This window comes from Peromyscus eremicus, chromosome 14, assembly GCF_949786415.1.
Source record: "Peromyscus eremicus chromosome 14, PerEre_H2_v1, whole genome shotgun sequence".
Lineage (NCBI taxonomy): Eukaryota > Metazoa > Chordata > Mammalia > Rodentia > Cricetidae > Peromyscus > Peromyscus eremicus.
In genome coordinates this window covers 21,263,231-21,278,016 of record NC_081430.1, presented here as the reverse complement: position 1 = coordinate 21,278,016, position 14,786 = coordinate 21,263,231, and the positions used below count along the sequence as shown (strand labels likewise).

Below are 14,786 nucleotides of genomic sequence, written 5' to 3'. Positions count from 1 at the left end.
TTCTTTAGTAAGGTCAGATTTAGTATTTACTGATAAAATGCTTCTGCAGCCAAAAAATATGAATCTACTCTATTAAAATATAGTATCAAAAATCAAAGTGGAAGCTGGTAAAGGAATTTATGATTCTCTATAATGAGCATCTAAGATTTTTTTTTTAAAGAAAAAAGTCTGCTTTGACATTCAAACAATAAGGTGATTTTAAGTTTCAGATAAAATAAGAATGCCCGATCACCTGGCACATTCTGTCAATATTTTCTTCGGTTGGCATCACAAAGTACACAGCAGGGACATCTGGAATCGGGTCTCGGTCTGAGTGCAAAAGACTAGAAGACAGAAACAGCAACAAGTCATTTTCCCCTCAGGCACTTTTTAAAAAGACAGTTTAAAACAGCATTTCCCAGGCTGGAGAGATGGCTCAGCACTTAAGAGCACTGGCTGCTCTTCCAAAGGATCTGGGTTCAATTCCCATCACCCACATGGCAACTCAAACTATCTGTTAAACTCCAGTTCCACGGGCTCCAGCATCACCATACAGACATGTAGGCAAAACACCAATGCACATGTTATAAAAATAAATTTAAAAACATTTAAAGAGTATTTCTCAAACTAGAAGTCTATAGCTCAGTGACTAGTGCTCACAACACTCCTACTCGTTAGCCCAGCCTTTCCCTTAGAAAGAGAAAGAAAAATCCACATTGCTGGCATTAGCAACATCCATTTGTAGGCACATTTCTTTTTTTTCCCTATTTACACATTTTAGTATTTTGTATGGACAGACATTCTCCTTTACCACCACCCTCCTTGAAGGACAACTAAATACATTCAAAATCAACATCATTTTCATAGAAATACAGGGAGAGGGTGGATGGAGGAAAGCAACGTTGGTACCTTTGGAGGGAATGTACGAATTTAAGCACACATGGATTAATCACCATTTAAAAATGAAAATAAAAGAAGGCAGGGCGGTGGTGGCGCACGCCTATAATCCCAGCACTCGGGAGGCAGAGCCAGGCGGATCTCTGTGAGTTCGAGGCCAGCCGAAAAAAACAAAAGAAAAGTAAAAAAATATTTCCTTACAGCCTAACATTAACTGCTTTTTGTTGCTTTTTATTTTCTGCATGATGCTGTGTGCTGAAACCAGGAGTTTGCATATGCTAAGCACATTTTACCACTGAGCTACATTTCCAACTCTACTTTGATCAATCAATGCTTCTGAAGAGAATGCACAGGAGATCATCTAAGAATCTCAATGGTGACATGCTACAGTTTTCTCTTGGTGATTCAGGGAATAATTTCACTTAACTGTCTCAATTGCACATTATAAAACTATTCATCATTGTAACATTTTAGTTATGATGTTTATGATAGGAAATATGGTAGCATTCTAGGTATGTAACTCTTTAGTCACCTCTCTGTAATCAGCAAGAGTGAAAAGTGCTCATGCTGCCAGAAGAGATGCATTTAATAACCTCCCATCTGTCCAGCAATGAGAAGTAAGTGATGGCAGTCATAGGCTTTTTTCTTTGCGTGTTGACTGCCCAACTATGCACATGGTAATAACCACCATTCTAGAAACCTGTGGTTATTTCCTTCAAATCGGCCTACACCAGCTTTCAGAGCATAAAATCACAGATGGATTTTATTCAGGCGAGGCCAGGCTGTCAGGGACTGTCCATGGCTATACAGCCTTTCTATGCTCTGCTGACAACAGTTCTCTGCTTCCTCTACTCTCCAATAAGCAGACTATCTTGTCATCCTCGGACCAGTGTGGAGTTGGATCTCACTTCTGTCTGTCACTGCTGCTAAGCCACTGTGAGTTATCAGACAAACAGCACAGCACTAGTGGACAAACATGGCAGCAGTTCCGTTATTAACTAGTTGTCCAACTATGTGGCAGTCACATTTTCTGAACTATAGTCTGTTCACTAGTAACATAAAGAAGTTAAATACTTAGTAAGGTGCCAGTGGTAAGCCAGACATATTTAAAAAGTACTAGTGTAAGGACAGCTTCAAGCTGTCAAGCATCAAGACCACTTTAGTCTGTAAGAATTAATGTTAGCAATTTCAAATCTAATGTAAGAGGAGGGGCTGGAGAGATGGCTCAGTAGTTAAGAGCATATACTGCTCTAGCAGAGGACCCGAGTTTGATTCCAAGCTCCCATGTCAGGCAGCTTAAAACCATCTGTAAACTCCAGCTCCGGAGGATCTGAAGCCTTCTGGCCTCTGACAGCACCTCTATGCATGTGTGTATAACACCACACAGACACACATACAGACACATACTTAAAACTAAACCTTTTTTAAAAGTTTACTCATGTGCATTGGTGTTTTGCCTGCACGTGTGTCTGTGTGTCATGTGTGTCTAGTTCTAGATCACCTGGAACTGGAGTTATAGACCATTTTAGCTGCCATGTGGGTGCTAGGAATTGAACCCGGGTCCTCTGAAGAGCAGCCAGTGCTCTTAACTGCTGAGCCATCTCTCCAACCCTAAAAATAAATCTTAAAATAACAAAACAACCAACAAATCAACATAACAGAAGAATGGTGGTGCATGCCTTTGATCTCAGCATTCAGGAGGCAGAACCAGGTAGGTTTCTATGAGTTCAAGGCCAGTGTGATTTACCAGGGTCTGACGAGATGGCTCAGCAGGTAAAGGTGCTTTTGGCACCTTTTGCCTATAGACCTGAGTCTGACTCTGGAACCCAAATGGTGGAAGTAGAGAAGATTCCTACAAGTTGTCCTCTGACCTCCACATGTGCCTACCCACAACCACTACACATACAGATAAACAATTTTTTAAAAGTAGAATCAACGCTACATAATATTCTAACTCATTACACAATTGAAGATTTTAAGCTGATCAAAGCAAATTCTGATATGATACTCACTGGCAATCTTATATTATGAGTAAAATAGTATATTTCAATTAAATAAAATATCATAGAATAAAAACTGATTCTAACATCATAAATAGACAAAACATAAGCAGGTTAAAACTCCATAATATTGGATTCCTTTAGTACATAAGAGTACTGGCTTCTCTTCAGGTACAGTTTTCTTCCAGATGGTCTACCAGGATGTCTATAAAGTAGTGGAATTTATTATCAAACATATCAGACAATTAAACTTAGCAATCAAGAAAGCAAAGATTTGATGGCTATTACTTCATTTAGTCACTTAAAATGCTCATGTTACTGATAAACTAATTTAGACCCTTAAAGCATATTTAAATTAGGTAAAATCTTTTAGAGGTTGAGGAATGCCAAAGAGCACTACTTCTTTTCTTCAAAGATATTCAAGAATACTGGAAAATGAAACAAATATTGAAATTCTGGAATTACACAGCCTCAGAGTGAAACTATTTTTAACCTCAGAAAAAGGGTTACGTTGGTACTGTGACTTAACATTAATTTTCTCTGCAAACAGTCCTTCAAAATTTGACTTCAAGGTGAGCAAAGAAATCTTTCTCAATAAATGTGAAAACAAATGCACTGTTAGAAATATGTTAAAACTCACAGATGCAGAGTGATCCCCATGTCTCTCAGCTCCTTCACAGACAGCAGAGGAGAGATGATATCTTGGCCAAATCTGTCATAAATGAGTACCTTTAAAAAAGTGGTTTGTTTAAACATCATTATTAATGAACAACCAACGGAGAACCCACATTAAGATAACACTGAAGTAAGTTCATTTAGTATCATTATACTGAATTCTTTCCCATGTTCAATTTAGTACTTCCATCACTACCCAAATGCTTATCCGTATAGTTATATATTCTTTAAAATATTATCAGTTAGGTTTAAATAAAACAACAATTTTAGAAACTTTTTATAAAATATTCTAAGTTTAAAAATCAGACTATAGAGTCTTTATTTAACCTCTGATAAAGAACTTTAAACATACAACAAATTCATACTTGCCTTATTTTTTTTCCTAGTCCATATATATATATCCTTTCTAAGACCATGTAAAGATGAGATAAAAACTTAGCCCCCTTTAAAACTAAGATACGGGGCTGAAGATAGGGTTCTGTGGTAAGAGCACTGGCTGCTCCTCAAAGGACCCAGGTTTCATTCACACCACTCATATGGCAGTTCACAACCATCTGAAAATCTAGTTCCAGGGGATCCAATACCCCTTTCTGGCCTCTGCAAGCACCAAGCACTCACATGGTACACACATATATATGCAGGGAAAACACCCATAGACATAAAATAAAAACCCTAAAATATAGCAAGTTCCAACATTACAAAGACAATGACTTGAAATGTTAAGTCCCTAAGCCTGACACAGTGGCTCATACCTGTAATGGCACACTCAGGGGTAGAGGCACTGAGTTTGAGGCCAGCCTGGCCTACAACTCAAGACAATGTCTTAACAATATCAACCACAAAAACGAACAAAAACCACAAATAAAACAAATGTCCCCAGATACGGAACTCCACTTCAGCCTGCTAATTCACTACTAGTTTTGGAGGTTGGGCTAACTAATGAGGTCTTCAACGGTTGGCTGTCCAAGTGTCGTAGTGACTCTTCATAGAGAAAGAAACGGCTATGAGGTGAACTTCTGCTACTGTTAGTACATGTTGTTCTTAAACGCCAGGAATCTCTTTAGAGAAGCTACAATCTTTCTGCTGTGCCTCTAAAAGGTGCTCCATCTTTCAAAACTCCTCTCTATTTAAACCTTCAGCATACAGTAGCCCCTTACCTGCACTTTCTACCTCTGCAGTCTGTTATCTGTAGACAAGCATGGTCAGAAGACATTAAATGGAGAATTACAGTACTACACAACCCATAATGTAAACTACTCGGAGCAGCATGAACAAGTTTCCCATGTCCTAGTCCACTCTAGCAAAGCCTCCTGCAGTTCTGCTCTACAGTGCCTACAGCATGAGCAATCTGTGTCCAGTGTGCCTCCCACTCTTCAGTCACCCAATGCTGTGTCGTTATATCACAGATCTATGCCACATTCCCACAGTGCCTGCCTTCCAGTAACCTTTGTTTTCCCTTACAATCCCTTGAAAACACAGGAGCAGAGATGCTGGCAATAATCACTATTGGTAATTTCTTCTGTACCTAATCTACAAAGTAAACATTACCACAACTACATGTATATATAGAGGGGGGAGCTATACATAGTCCCTAGATATTCTGGGGGTTTGGTTCTAGGACCTTCCCAGCTACCAAATCCTTGGACACTCAAGTCCCTTCTACAGAATGACAGAGCACTGTACCTATCCTACACGATCCTCTTGCATACTACACATGCTATGTACACAATTGTATTGTCTAGGGGCTAATAAAGAAAACAAAAATATTCATGAATTCTAGTTAAAATATACTAGAAATTTCTTCCAATTACTATCATTTCAGGGCTAAGAAAAGGCCACAGTTCCCACCAAGGCAGCTCTTACCTTCCATACTGGTTCTCCAGTGCTGTTTTTAACATGAGGCACATTGAAATTCAACATGCGCTTCAGAGCCACTGAAAAGAAAAGTTTACACCATCAGTTATTTAGAGCAGGCTTTTGTTTTTTCCTCACTATAAACAAAACGCATAAGTGAATGCTAACAAAACTGACTAATGCAATGACGGGATGTGTAAAAACTAGGGTCAGAGCTTATAAGATAATTTCATCAACAGCCAACTGGCATCCATTTGGGAGCAAAAAAAGAAGGTACCTGTCCCAAAAGAAGCTGTGAAAACTTCAGAAAAAAAGCACTTGGGGGTCTGGGGATAAAGCTCAGTGGTCTAGCTCTTGCCCAGCACACATGGACTTGATCCTTGACATTGTGGGAAACAAAACTGACAAACAGAAACCTCACACTCCTGAAAAAGCACTTTTCTGTTTCTCCTGACAATCTCACACTGCCTTTTATACACGCACCAAAAGAAATTGCTTTGATCACGAACTTGCAGCTGCCTTAATAGCTAACTGCTACTGTTGTCTACTAACAATTTGGCTGAAAGCATAGATTAAGAACAATCTTTATAAAAACAAAGATATCTATAGCATGTTTAACTGCTTCAAATGGAAACCCATTAGAGTAGGTCTATTTTTTAGTTACTCAAGAGTATAAGCCAATAAACCCACTGAAAGGTTATACAACTTAATTATTTTATAGTCCTGGGGGAAAATGAGACTTCATAATGCAATAGATACTTAATAACCGAAGTTAACCACTTTCAAAAACCAGAGCAGTCATGCTTTATATGCGGCAGTACTTTGTGGTTTTTATTGCTCATCTGTTCACAGACCACAGCAGATAAAAAACATTTTCTAAAGAAAATGAAAATCTACTATACTGGTGTTACATCTCTGTGTGTGCATATGTTTGTGTGACATTTTTTTTTTCTTTTTTAGATATAGTCTCAGCAAGTCAGCCTCAAGTTCTACATATAGCTGAGGATGACCTTGAATTCTAATGTTCTTGCCTCTACCTCAGAAATACTGGGATTACAGACAGGCATGCACCACCACACCAGCTACAAAACAACCGCTTTGTTTCGGTTTGTGGAGACAGTGTCTCTGTATAGCTTTGGAGCCTGTCCTGGAACTTGCTCTGTAGACCAGGCTGGCCCAGAACTCATAGAGATAGGCCTGCCTCTGCTTCCTGAGTGCCAGGATTACCACCACAGCCCGGCTACTTCTTAGTTTTTATGTGGTGCTGGGGATCAAACCTATGACCTCCCGCATGCAAGCACTTGAAATTGAGATGGCCAAGCATTCAAGAAAATGTACAAATCAGGGATTTAAGTCTGGCTACCCATGGGAGGAAGGGAAATGCCCTCCGCCCCACCTCCCATCAATGCCTGAGACAGGTGGAGGAGCTGGCCCTGGGGTCATAAGAATTGGAGGGCTGTCCCTACTTCTCACCAGCTGCAGTACTCAGGAGAGAGCCCCTGTACCTCGCCTGGGCAACACAATAGAGCTGGCCCTGATAGTTCAGATGTGGGGGAGCCGACCCTGAGGGCATGAAAGCAGAACTGTCCTCGCTCACGTCTGCAAGAGGTGAATTTGTCTGGGCAGTGCTGGAGAGCTCCCCCTGGTGGTGAGGACAGGGGAGAACTGGCTGGCAGACCAACTCTACAGGTGCCCTGGCCCAGAAAAGGGTTATGACTTGGCCCACCCCAACATCCATCCCATCTATGATCTGCTGGAGCATGTGAAGGGAACTGACACGCAGACTCAAAGCTGCAGGATCTCCACAACACAGGGCAAAAACCCAACATCCAGGAAGAGTCCTACTGAGAGTCCAGCATCAATAGTGTAGCAGAAACCAGAGGCCTCAACCAGACCAATGACTTTACAATCAACACTTGTAAGTAAAGATATATGGACAAAGAGGTTTACAGCATGACTCACTGTGTCACACTGCAGCTTCCATGATGAGATTTTTAATTTTCTCCCTTTTTGAATTTTTTCCCCTTTTTTCTCTTAAATTTTGTTTTATTGGGGAGGATGGTGCAGGGGTAGAGGGTGGATGTGAAGGGATAGGGAAATGAATGGGATCAAGACATATGATGTAAAAGACACACAGAATAAAAAACACAGAAAAAAAAAGGACTGGCTACCTTGAAATCTACTTTATTTTGAGACAGGGCCTTACTATGCAGCCCTGGTTGCCTTGGAACTCACTATGTACACCAGGCTCACAGAGATCTGCCTGCCTCGGCCCCCTAAGTGCTGGAATTACAGACATGTGCCATCATGCCAGGCTACTTTGATTTTTAAAAGCATTTGAATTTTAGGTAATGCACAGTAATCTACAGTCCAAACTGTGGTGATGAATCGGCATGTCAGCAGATGTGGTAAGTCAACTGGGATTTCTTAAAGGGAGAAATTAGTTAAAAGAGAGGTTTTTTTCCCACGTTAAAAATAAATGGGAACACTATTACAATGGAAGGAGTTTGGTCTCTGTTTGGTAATAAACTAAATGATCTGAAAATGGAACAATTACATGAGAGGATAATTAACTTAGATGGGACTGACATACTATCAATTATAAACATTATCGGTTTGATCATTCTTATTTTATCTTTAAAAGAGTTGATTTATGAATGCCAAGTTGGTTGATATGAGTGCTAAGATACAAGTCTTAGAAAAACGCATTAAAAGAGATCACAGAGATATTCAGACCCAGACAGAGGAATTTAAAGGTGAACCAATCTCAGCTTTGCATTATAAGGTTACAGAGAAACAGCCCAAGGCTTTTAAACAGCCAACCTTAATTTATCCAGTAACCTTACAGGAACTGCCAAATGATAGATATTCCCAAGACTGTGTAAGAGCTGAATGGACTCTTGTGCAAATGTTAGATTTGAGGAAATTCAAAGAAGCAATAGTCTCATATGGCATGCACTCACCATTTGTGAAGCAGATGTTAAACTCATGGTCAACTTGTAAAAGAATTATCCCTCAAGACTGGAGAGATTTGGTTACAGCAGGTTTGGAGGCTGGTCCCCAATAACAATGGAGGACCTGATGTAGGGCTAGAGGTGTGGAAATTTCCCAAGATCAACTACTTGGAGAGGGCAATTATGCTAATATACAAAGACAGTCTTTATATGATAACCACACCCTGGCTTTATGCCACACAGCAGTCTTGAATGCTTGGGACAGAATTGAAAAAGTAGGAAAGAAAATTGAGTCATTTATTAAAGTTATACAGGGCCCAAAAGAAACCTTCACTGATTTCTTACAAAGACTGACTTTAGCAGTAAATAGAATGATACTAAATTCAGAAAGCTACACAAATAATAATTGAATCTCTGGCTTTTCAAAATGCTAATGCACAATGCAAAAGGGTAATTAGGCCCTTAAAGGCAAGATCAGCACCCTTAGAGGAATGGATCTGAGATACAATCAATATTGAATCTCATAACCATGATGATGCTTGGAGAGGAGAGGTGATTTCCAGAGGTTTGAAGAAAAATAATAATGCCAAACTTTGCCAAGAAAAAGTAGGACAGCCCAGAATTCAGAAAATTCGGCTTCATAGATAAGTCTGTCAGATATGCTAGGCCTGTAGGCTGAAGATGGATGCTCCAACACTGCAGAGGAACCTTGAGTGACTGTCCAGGCAGCCAGTTGTTTCTATCATTTCTCACATTTTTTGGAAATCGCTTGCCTGCACTTCCTATTTATTTAGATAATATTATTTCCTTCACAGGTCTCTGTAGGAGTTAAGACTAGATAGTTATAGTTTTCCTTGTGAACAAATTCAGAAAAGAAACTCACTGTAACATGAATTCCTAAATAGCCTTATTAATAAAAAACCTGGATCCAGATATTAGGGTGAACGCTGAAAGATCAGAGAGACAGAACAAGCCACAGCCAACCTCACCTTGCCAACTCCTCAGCTGATCCTGTTTCCACAAATCCTCAGACTGAAAACCTCTGAGTCCTCACCCTGAGGGTCTCAGCTGAATGGCTGCTAAAAGCCTAAAAGCCTCTAGTTCCTGGTCCTCACACCTTATATACCTTTCTGCTTCCTGCCATTACTTTCTGGGATTAAAGGTGTGTGCCACCATGTCTGGCTCTGTTTCCAGTGTAGCCTTGAACTCACAGAGATCCAGATGGATCTCTGCCTCAGGAACGCTAGGATTAAGAGTGTGTGCCACCACTGTCTGGCCTCTATGTCTAATCTAGTGGCTGTTCTGTTCTCTGACCCCAGATAAGTTTTAGGGTACACATATATATTGGGGAACACAATATATCACCACAACTTACTAAAGAGGTTTAAGGTGTAAAAGTTTGAAAGACATCAAAAGATAGTTTTGGGTTGGTAATACAAGTTAGGATAGAAAGTAAATTAGGTTCTACACTTTGGACTTACCAAAATAGGATAAATAATAGAATATTTTCTCTGAATTTGTCAAATGTTAATGGACTGGATATTGTTAATGTAATTCTTGACTATATATTGTATATAGTTATTGTACTTACTGTATATAGTTTTTCTTATATTAGTTATACCCTTCTTTTATTATTGAAATGTGGTAATGTTTGTAATCTAAGAAATAAAGCTTGCCTGAAGATCAGAGGACAAAGCCAGGCAGTGGTGGCACACACGTTTAATTCTAGCACTCGGGAGGCAGAGAATCATCTGGATCTCTGTGAATTCAAGGCCACCCTGGGCTACATTAGATTAATTCAGTCTAGGAGAGAAACAGCGCCAGGCAGTGGTGGCACACACCTTCAACCCCAGTATTTGGGAGGCACACATGCCATTAATCCCTGCACTAGGAAGGCTGAGATAGGAAGCCAAATGACTAGGTGGAGGAAGGCATGAAGGCGTGAAGATTTAGGAACTAGAGGTCTTTTGGCTGAGGACTCAGAGGCATTCAGTCTGAGGATTCGTGGACTGGCTGAGGAGCTGGCAAGGTGAGAAGTGGCTGTGGCTTGTGTCCCATGATCTTTCAGCATTTACCCTAATATCTGTCTCTGGGTTTTTATTATAACACCATTTAGAATTTGTGCAGCACCAAACTACGAATACAGCAGTATCTAATACACAAACAAATAACCTTCCAACATATCCGCCTATTGAAAGAGCTGTTATAAACACTTAAAAGTTAAGGGAGGTAGGTGTAATGCTGCTCAGCACCATCACTGAAAAGAGTGCACTTCAGCACACTGTCCAGTCACCCCCATTAGAACCTCTTTTAGATACCAAAACTCCTTAGATGCTCAAGTCCTTACATTTAATTATAAATCTTTTTGATGATACTTTAAAAATAAAATGGTATAGTATTTGCATCTAACCTAGGGGGACTCCTTTAAGGTATTAGTACCTAGACCAAAGTAAATGACAGGTTGTTTGTTGTACTGCATTAAGGAACAATGACATGTCGATACACATTTAGTACAGACACATTTTACTTATAATAGTTTTGATTTGCAGTTGTCTGAATCCACAGTTGCAGAAACCATGGATACAGAGAGCTAAGTAAATTAGGATATTTATGTGATTATATAAACTTTCTCTTTTTTTACGTTTACTTATTGTGTGTACCTGCATGTATGCACATATGTCATGCCATACGTGTGGAGGCCACAAGACAATTTGTGGGTGTTGGTTCTCTTCTTCTACCATGTGGGTCCTGGGGATCAAACTCGGGTCATCAGGTTTGGTGGCAAGCGCCTTTACCTGCTGAGCCATCTTGCCAGTCCAGCCTATTTTTTTTTCCCAGCAAAACGTTGGTTCTATACAATAGTACACATTACCAACAACTGATGCCCACTTCAAAGAGTGGCAGAGGCTGTGGTATGGCACAAACATACACACAAACAGTACGGACCCAATGCTCCTGCATTGACTATGCTCTCAGTGTGCTTTCCTTCTATGCCCAGGCACTAAAGACACAAGAAAACCCTATTTCTAGAAGCAGCAGTCATATTCTTGCCTCAATGGCAAGCATGAAGAACCACAGCCTGGGCTGCCATGTAAGCTGGCACCTGACATTCTCCAGAGTTAATAGATGTTAGTTCATCTCATCATGAAAGGCCAGTAGCAGCAGATAATATCACATCAGTCTTGGCTCAATTAGGAAAGCTTCTCCAACTCTGAGCCTTGGCTAACTTGTTCAAAGACATTCTGATACAACTAATTTGCTAATGAAGCACATGGCGTATGTTTAAAGAGTGATAAAAGAATGCAATTCTACGTCATCAGAGTTTAACTCTCCATGCTTAAATCATTGCCTCTAACAGAAAAGATAAATTAATTTTCTTTATGGGCTCTAAATATATTACCCTACATTCTTACATTTGGTTAAGGTAGCTTCACTCTTACCTAGAAAATTTTCTTCACTTATTTGTATGAATGGTTTTCTCATCCATCCATCCATCCATCCATCCATTCAACAAATGCTTAGTGAGTGCTTACCATGTGCTAGATACTGCCCTAAGTATAGGGGATCACATAGAGGAAAACAAACAAACTGAATAAAAATTATGTTTCCTTGTGCAATTTTCATTATTCTTCATGAGGGACAAAGGCCATTTACAAAATAAGTAAACATGTGATGTATGAGATCATGCTAAATGCTGTGAAGAAAAATGGGACCAGGAAAGGAGAAAAGTGAGGTGGGGTATAATTTTAAATAGTGATTGGGAAGGCCTCCTGAGAAACACACATCTGAGTAAATACCTAGAAGAAGTGAGCCATACAAGTCACTCACCAAGAGGAAACAAATGCAGAGGGTGGGAGTATTCAGGTGTGTGGTCAGGGGAAGGTAATAAAGTGAGCAAGGTAAGCAGAGACTAGCTCATATGTGAACCTGGAGATCACTTCCTTATAACATAAGGAAAATAAGAAGCTATTAGAAGGTTTGGGGCAAATGTGTGTCATATTTAGTGTAGGTGTTATCTGTAAAAGAACGACAGGGAACAAGGTTGTAAAAGCGAAAACTACAGGCAGAAACTCAAGGAGACTGTGTTGGGGATAGCAACATGTACCGGACAGTTGTAGAGTAAAACTGGAATGATTTACTAAGAAATCTGAATTGGCCGGGCGGTGGTGGCGCACGCCTTTAATCCCAGCACTTGGGAGGCAGAGCCAGGCGGATCTCTGTGAGTTCGAGGCCAGCCTGGGCTACCAAGTGAGTTCCAGGAAAGGCGCAAAGCTACACAGAGAAACCCTGTCTCAAAAAACAAAAACAAAAACAAAAAAAAAAAAAAAAAAAATCTGAATTGAGTTAAAGTAAAAAAAGAAAAAGAGAAAATCACATGTAGTTTTACATAAGCAACTGTAAGAACAAAGCTTTCATTAACTGATATCAAATGGCCTGCATTCAGAATAGAGGTCTACCTGGGAATCACTAGCTGTGGTAGTTTGAAGGAGAATGGCCCCCTTGGGCTCTGAGATCTGAATAACTGGATACCAGAGAGTGGCACTATTTGAAATGAGTAGGAAGTGTGGCCTTGTTGGATGAAGTGTGTCATCAGGATTGGGCCTTGAGGTTTCAAAAAGCTCATTCCAAGCCCAGCGACTCTCTGTTCCTGCTGCATGGGGATCTGGATGTACAATTCTCAGCTACTTCTCCAGCACCATGCCTGCCTGCATGCTGCCATTCTCTCCAAGATGATAATGGACTAAATCTCTGAAACTAAAAGCAACCCCAAATTAGATGTTTTCTTTATAAGAGTTGCTGTGGTCATGGTATCTCTTCACAGCAACAGAACACCAACTAAGACACCAGCATATAAAATACTTAAAACAAAGAGGCCAGATGAGATCACAATAAGAGAAAGAGCAGTTGATGTGGACTGTGCAACACTGAGAAGCAAGGAGATAAGTAAGAACCTGCAAGAGTCACAGGCAACTTATATTACTTTAATCCACGAAGCCTTCACAAAGTAGTAGTTGAGGTGACAGAGGTATTTCAGAAGACAAAGCAAGAAACAGGCATGCTAGTTAACGACTTTGTATCTTAGTTTCTTCATCTGTAAAATTAAGACAACAACAGAAACCACCTAAAACAATGATAAATTCTCAGCACATAAATAAACTACTAGTTCATCCATCCAAACTGACTATAAACTACTTTGTATCAAAGCATCGTTTACCTAGAATATTCAAGGATTGTTATTCCTAAATATTCTCAATAGAAATCAAGGAAATGTTACTTCTTCTTTTTCAAAACAGGGTTTCTCTGTGTAGTTTTGCGCCTTTCCTGGAACTCGCTCTGTAGACCAGGCTGGCCTCGAACTCACAGAGATCCACCTGCCTCTCGAGTGCTGGGATTAAAGGCATGTTACTTCTAATGTTATAACACAAAGGATTTTATTCTTCTGAAAATAAGGCAGGATCCACTTCAGTTTAATAACTACTTAATAACTGATGTAGCATAAGCAAGATAGTAATAATGTGGATTCTTGCTACAATGAAGTTTATTTCCACCAAAAGACAATATGGTGATATTTTATTCGTGCTGAAATGTGATTTTATTTGTATGTTAATAAATAAAGTTGCCTGGGGGTCAGAGCTAATAGCAAGCCATTTAGCAGAAGTCTGGCAGTGGTAGCACACACCCTTAATCCAATCACATGGCAGGCAGAGTCTCTGTGTGACCAAGGGCACAGCCAGCATGGTGACACACACCTTTAATCCGAGTACCAACCATAGAGACCTGGAGGTCTATATAGACAGGCAGTGATGAGGAAATCATGTGGTTGGGTTTAAAGCCAATGAGAAGGTAGAACAGAAAGGCAATAAAAAGACGAGTCACACAGGAGAAGCTCTCTCTCAGGGGAAGGATGGCAGCGAGTGGTAAGCTAAAGGCTCCGATCTCTTGGGCTTTTAACTCGGTATTTGGCTCTTGTGTTTCTTATTTTTTTTTTTTAAAGATTTATTTATTTATTATGTATACAGTGTTCTGTCTGCATATACACCTGCAGTTCAGAAGAGGGCGCCAGATCTCATTATGGATGGTTGTGAGCCACCATGTGGTTGCTGCGAATTGAACTCAGGTCCTCTGGAAGAGCAGCCAGTGCTCTTAACCACTGAGCCATCTCTCCAGCCCTTGTGTTTCTTATTTAATAAGACCGTTTGGAATTTCTTCTACAAGACAAAATATGATATTAGATTTTAATGCTTTACAATGTTTGCATATTAAAAATGTACTATTCTATAAATTCAATGTTTAAAAGGCTCCCTTTCACCAGAACGGTTTTGCTCATGGGTAGAAAGATCTAATTCATTGGTTTTATTAAGCCATTGGACCCAAACTGTTAAGAAAAGCTGGGCTTTTAATTGTTTGCAAATAAAATGAATTATCA

At 39.9% G+C, this 14,786-nt stretch overlaps 1 protein-coding gene across 1 annotated transcript in view; it reads right to left on the bottom strand.

The window, feature by feature from the left end:
• Scfd1 (sec1 family domain containing 1) overlaps positions 1 to 14,786 on the bottom strand; it is an 82,447-nt gene that overhangs the window by 66,370 nt on the left and 1,291 nt on the right. The window contains exons 2-4 of the mRNA XM_059279644.1: positions 5,415 to 5,485; positions 3,517 to 3,605; positions 233 to 323 (exon numbers count right to left, since the gene is read on the bottom strand). Of these exons, the coding sequence (XP_059135627.1) occupies positions 233 to 323; positions 3,517 to 3,605; positions 5,415 to 5,485 (251 nt within the window). The remainder of the gene's footprint in view (positions 1 to 232; positions 324 to 3,516; positions 3,606 to 5,414; positions 5,486 to 14,786) is intronic.